The sequence below is a fragment of the Phacochoerus africanus genome, chromosome 7, assembly GCF_016906955.1.
Source record: "Phacochoerus africanus isolate WHEZ1 chromosome 7, ROS_Pafr_v1, whole genome shotgun sequence".
NCBI lineage: Eukaryota > Metazoa > Chordata > Mammalia > Artiodactyla > Suidae > Phacochoerus > Phacochoerus africanus.
In genome coordinates, this window is record NC_062550.1 from 82,586,350 (window position 1) to 82,592,826 (window position 6,477).

At 38.6% G+C, this 6,477-nt stretch overlaps 1 protein-coding gene across 1 annotated transcript; it reads right to left on the reverse strand.

Annotated features, from left to right (window-relative positions):
* Positions 1 to 4,832: 4,832 nt before the first annotated feature.
* LOC125130320 (olfactory receptor 8S1-like) lies at positions 4,833 to 5,852 on the reverse strand. The gene has a single exon (XM_047785698.1). The coding sequence runs from the start codon at positions 5,850 to 5,852 to the stop codon at positions 4,941 to 4,943; it is 912 nt and encodes a 303-aa protein (XP_047641654.1). The 3' UTR covers positions 4,833 to 4,940.
* Positions 5,853 to 6,477: the final 625 nt, after the last annotated feature.

The following is a 6,477-nucleotide window of genomic DNA, read 5'->3' on the forward strand; positions in this document are numbered from 1 at the left end:
CCAGAAAAAAATTATAGGCCATTGTCTTTGATGACTATAGATGTAAAAATTCCCAACAAAATGTTAGCAAAACTAATCCAACAACATATAAAAAAAGATTGAACACCATAATCAAATTAGAGTCATCCCAGGGTGACCAGGATGGTTCAACATATGAAGATCAAGCAATGCAATATGCCATATCAACAAAAGGAAAGACAAAAACCACATGATCATTTCAAAAGGTGCAGAAAAAGCATTTGACAAATTCCAACATCCATTCATGATAAAAACTCTTACCAAAGCAGGTATAGAGAGAACATATCTCAATATAATAAAAGCTATTTATGACAGACTCACAGTCAACATAATAGTCAATGGTGAAAAGCTGAAATAAGACAAGATGGCCACACTCACAATTATTCAATATAGTATTTAAAGTCCTAGCCACAGCAGTTAGACAAGAAAAACAAATAAAAGTATCCAAATTGGAAGGGAAAAGTTAAAACTGTCATTATATGCAGATGACATGATACTATATATAGAAAACTCTAACAATTCCACACAAAAAATACTAGAACTGATATACAAATTCAGCAAGGTAGCAGCATGCAAGATTAACTTACAAAAATTGGTTTCATTTCTTAGCACTAACAATGAAATCCTGGAAAGGGAACGTTAAAAATCCTTTTTAAAAAATCACATTAAAAAAAACCCTAATATAAACCTTGGGAATATAGTTAAGGAGGTGAAAGATTTACATGCTGAGAAGCTATAAAACATTGATAAAGGAAACTGAAGATGATTTGAAGAAATATAAAGGTATCTCATGCTCTTGGATTGGAAGAAGTAATATCTTTACAATGGCCATATTACCCAAAGCAGTCTGCAGATTTAATGTGATCCCTATGGAATTGAACATGACATTTTTTCACAGAATTCAAACAAATAGTTGTAAAATTTATATGGAATCATAAAAGACCCAGATTTTCCAAAGAAATCCTGTGGGAAAAGAACAAAGTAGGAAGCATAACCCTCCCATACAGATTTCAGATGATAGTACAAAGCTACAGTAATCAAAGCAATGTGGTATTGGCACAAAATCAGCCATATAGGTCAATGGAACAGAATAGAGAGCCCAGCAATAAACACACACACCTGTGGTCAATTGATCTTTGACAAAGCAGGCAAGAATATACAATGGAGAAAAGACACTCTCTTCAAAAAGTTAGTGTTGTTAAAGCTGGACAGTGGCATGTAAATCAGTGAAGTTAGAACACTCCCTCACACCTTATACAAAAATATACTCAAAATGGCTTAAAGACTTAAACATAAGACATGACAGCATAAAAGTCAAAAAAGAAAACACAGGCAAGACATTCTCTGACATAAATATACTGATGATTTCTTAGTCACTTCCACAAGGTAGTAGAAATGAAAGCAAAAATAAATAAATTGGACTTAAACTTACAAGCTTTTGCATAGCAAAGGAAACCATAGACATGATGAAAAGAAAACCTATGGAATGGGAGAAAATAGTTGCATTATGAAGTGACTGACAAGGGCTTAATTTCCAAAATATATAAGTGGCTCACACAACTCAACAACAACAACAAAAAACAATCAAAAAATGGGCAGAAGATCTAAATATACATTTCTCCAAGACATACAGATGGCCGATAAGCACAAGAAAAATGTTCAACAAGGCTAATTATTAGAGAAATGCAACTCAATGAGGTACTGTTCCACACTGGTCAGAATTGCCATAATTAAAAAGTCTACAAATAATGAATTGCTGGAGAAGATGTGGAGGAAAGGGAACCCTCCTACACTGTTGGTGGGAATGTTAGATGATACAACCACTAAAGAAAACAGTATGAATGTCCTTTAAAAAGTAAAATAGTTACCATATGATCCAGCAATCTCACTTCTGGGTATATATCTAGAGAAAACCATAATTCAAAAAGATACATGCACTTCACTTCAGTGTTCGATGCAGGCTATTTACAATAGCCAAGACATGGAAACAACCTAAATGCCCATTGACAGGATAAATGGATAAAGATGATGTGGCTTATACATGCAATAGAATATTACTCAGCCTTAAAAATAGATGCAATAATGCCATTTGAAGCAACATTGATGTACCTAGAGATTATCATACTAAGTGAAATAAGTCAGACAGAAAATATATCACTTATATGTAGAATCTTAAAAAATGACATAAATGAACATATTTACAAAACAGGAGTAGACTCAGAAAACAAACTTGTGGTTACCAAAAGGGGAAGGTGGGGGAAGAATAAACTAGGAGTTTGGGATTAGCAGATACAAACTCTTATATAAAAATTAGATAAGTAACAAAGCCCTCTTGTATAGCATAGGGAACTATATTCAATATCTTGTATTAAATCATAATGGACAAGAATATGAAAAAGAATATATATATATCTGAATCAATTTGCTGTACACAATAAACTAATCAACATTGTAAATCAAACACACTTCAATTTTTTTTAAAAAAGACATTAACTTTAGGGTTTCTTGAGCAAAGTTAGCATGATTTTAAAAATAGTGTAGCCATTAAAAAATTAAGCAGGAGTTCTCCTGTTGTGCAGCAGGTTAAGGATCTGGCATTGCCACTGCAGCAGCTTGGGTTATAACTGTGGCACAGGTTTGATCCCTGGCCCAGAACTTCTGCATGCCACAGGAGCTGCCAGGAAAAAAAAAAAAAAAAAAGAATTAAGCAGAGTGAAAAAATGTAATGGGAAAAAGAGTAGGAAGTAAAAGGAAGACACAGAAAATGTGGGGAAAAAATAGAAACCAATCTGAATTTACCAATAATTACCATAATTATTAATTAAACTCTCCTCTTAAAAAGAAAACCAGAATGCAGTTATATACTAATTACAAAGACATACCTAAAAACACAACAATAAAAAATGTTAAGTGAAAGAAGCAAGTCATTGAAGAAAACAAACAGTATGATTCTACTGTATAAAGTTAAAAAACTGCTAAAGCAGGGAGTTCCCGTCGTGGCGCAGTGGTTAACGAATCCGACTAGGAACCATGAGGTTGCGGGTTCGGTCCCTGCCCTTGCTCAGTGGGTTAACGATCCGGCGTTGCTGTGAGCTGTGGTGTAGGTTGCAGACGCGGCTCGGATCCCGCGTTGCTGTGGCTCTGGCGTAGGCCAGCGGCTACAGCTCTGATTCGACCCCTAGCCTGGGAACCTGCATATGCCGCGGGAGCGGCCAAAGAAATAGGAACAACAACAACAAAAAGACCAAAAACAAAAAACAAAAAAACAAAAAAACAAAAACTGCTAAAGCAGAACTCAATCTTATTTAGTGATAATAAGTGATAAACTACAAATAGAAGCAACAGTATGAGGATTATGCAATTTAGGACATCAGTTACCTCTAGGGAGAGGAAAAATGCAATATGATGGGGGCTACACAGATAGCTTTTAAGGCCCTGAAATTGTTCTATTTCTTAAGTAGAGGAATGAGTACACAGTTGATTTATTTTTGTTTTTTATATTGTACATATAATTTTGTAACAATCATACATAGTTAAAGATTGAGAGAGGCCTATAGTCCTATAGGAAGAACATGATAAAAATAGGGACTTTCCTGTTGAGGCTCAGTGGTTAATGGTTCCATGAAGTTGCAGGTTCAATCCCTAGCCTTGCTTAGTGGGTAAAGGATCCAGCGTTGCTGTGGCTGTGGTGTAGGCTGACAGCTACAGCTTTGATTTGACCCCTAGCCTGGGAACTTCTTTATGCCATGGGTGTGGCCCTAAAAAGACAAAAAAGAAAAAAGAAAAAAGAAAAAAAAGTAGTCTTGTAGCCAAAAGTACAGAAGCAAGAATTCAATCCTCAGAGCGTCTGTTAGCATGGCTCAGGCAACCAGGTCAGGAAGCAGAGTTTCTCGGTTAAAGTGCTCCTATTTGAGGGGCTGTCTCATGTGGAATCTTGCTTCCACCATAGCCTCAGACTGTACTTGCTCTTTGGGACAAATTAGTGACCTCTAAGCAGGAAAACTGGCTGTTGAATGCCCTCAGCTCCTCTCAGGTGAGGTGAAGGAAGTGCTTGCTAGTCACTGCTCTGGAGCATCTGTCTCTTGGCCTTATGCTGTGCTGAAGAATCTTTTAAAATGGCAGTCCCCAAATGGTGGCCGAAGGAACAGGCTGTGTTTGCCTTTGTGGACAGTCCAGCTCTTCCCTTCTTTTCAATGCCCTAAAATAATGTAGGTTTTTCCTTTTTTTCTTTTACAATTTTTTTTTAAAAAAATTATTGGAGTATAGTTGACTTAACAATGTAATAGTTTCAGATGTACAGCATATAAATATATCCATTCTTCTTTTCCATTAAGTTATTACAAACTATTGAGTAGATTTTCCTGTGCTATACAGTAGATTCTCCTTAATCATCTGTCTTATACAGCAGTGTATAGATGTTATTCCCACCTTCTCAATTCTTCAGTCCCCCCCAACAGTTTCACCTATAGTAACCACTACAGTTTTGCAGAGTGAAGCAGATCATGAGATGACAAATGTTCTCTTCTCGACTACTCCACTGACCACCTTTCTCAATTATGTAGGATTCTTCACGTTGAGATGTCAGTATTCCATCTGTTTCCAAGGACAGTTTTCTCAAACATTAGTTGGCCTAAAACATTGTTTCTCAAACTTGAGCATGCATCATGCACCTGGTTGACTAATAAAACACAGATTATTGAGCTCCAGCTCTAGGGTTCCTGATTTAGTAGATCAGAGGTTGGGTCTGAGAATCTGTCTTTCTAGCAAGCTTGCTGGTTCTGATACTTCTGGTCTGTGGGTGACACTTTAAGAACAACTGGCCTCAAATGTCTTTTTTTTCTTCTCAAAGTGTTTCTGAGTATCCTCCCTCCCCATTTTCTGACTGAACACCACACAGAGAATCCCTTCTCTGAGGAGCACATTCACTGCCTCAGCATCCTTAGCAGAGCTGCCTTTACCTCCTGGTTCTTGAGGCTGTAGATGAGGGGGTTCAGCAAGGATGTGATCACACTGTACTGAATGGAGACCCCTTGCTCCAACACTGAGCCTGATGCAGGGCTGATGTACCTGAATAGAGCTGTCCCATAGAACAGGAGCACCACTGTGAGGTGGGAGGAGCAGGTGGAGAAGGCCTTGCCTTGGCCCTCAGAGGAGTGGATGTTCAGAATGGCAGAAATGATTCTGGAGTAAGAGAACAGGATCAGGGGAAGTGTCAGAAGTCCCAGAAATGCACTGGTCCCTGACAGAAGGAACTCGTTAGCAGCAGGATCTGTACAGGACAGAGGGAATAGTGATGGTAGCTCACAGCAGAAATGGGAGATGATGTTGGATCCGCAGAAATGTAACTTGTGGATGAAAAGATTATTTACTAATGAGTTCAGAAACCCCATCACCCATGCTGCACTGACCATTGCATTGCAGAGAGTCCTGTTCATAACCATGGTGTAGAGCAGAGGATGGCAGACAGCAGCATAGCGGTCATAGGTCATGGCAGAGAGAAGACTGGCTTCAGTACATCCATAGAGAAGAAAAAAGAAACTCTGGGTAATGCAGCCCCACACTGAGATGCTTTTCTTCTGAGACAGGAAGTTCTGTAGCATTTTGGGCATGGTAACTGAGGAGAAGCAGATATCTATGAAGGACAGGTGCCCAAGAAAGAAATACATGGGGATGTGGAGGTGAGAATCCCCTCTGATCACCAGGATCATCACCAGATTCCCTATGAGGGTCAGGAGATAAATTCCTAGGAAGAGCGCAAAGAGCAGAGCCCAGCTGTGGGGGTCATCAGACAGCCCGAGGAGGATGAACTCGGTGAAGAAAGTGAAGTTGTTCATGGTTGTTTATAAATGTCACCCCTAGAAAGAAATCCTCTGCACTTCAGAATCTTAGTAATTTTTTACTGATCAGAATATCATCCCCACACCCTAAAACGTCTCAGCAGTACTTCTTTCAGCTTAAAAATAGAAAAGGAAAAGAAGTTGAGTAATTCCAGTTGTGACTTTTATGAGTTGAATTGTGCCTAACCCCAGCAGATGTGCTGAAGTCTTAACCCCTAGTAGATCACAATGTGATCTTACTTGGAAACAGGTCACTGCAAATGTAGTAAAGATGAGATCATAGTGGCATAGTATGGGTTCTTAATTCAATATGACTGATGTTCTTATCAGAGAGAGGAGAAAGCCTTGTGAAGAAGACACAGAGAGGACAGCCATGTGATAGCAGAGCAGAAGTTGGGTGATGCACCCACAAGTCAAGAAAGCCATGATTGACAGCCATCACCAGTAGCTGGGAAGAGGCAAGGAAGGATTCTTCCCTACAAGTTTCAGGATGAATGTGGCCCTAACAAAACCATGTTGTCAGACTTTTAGACCATTTATAGACTAGAACTATGAGACAAAATTCTGTTGACTTAAGCCACCCAGTTTCTAGTACTTCGTTAAGTGACTTTAAGGGTTTTTT

Bases quoted from the DNA above. Each gene is read 5' to 3' on its own strand.
- LOC125130320 (XM_047785698.1), bottom strand. From the start codon at position 5,852: ATGAACAACTTCACTTTCTTCACCGAGTTCATCCTCCTCGGGCTGTCT.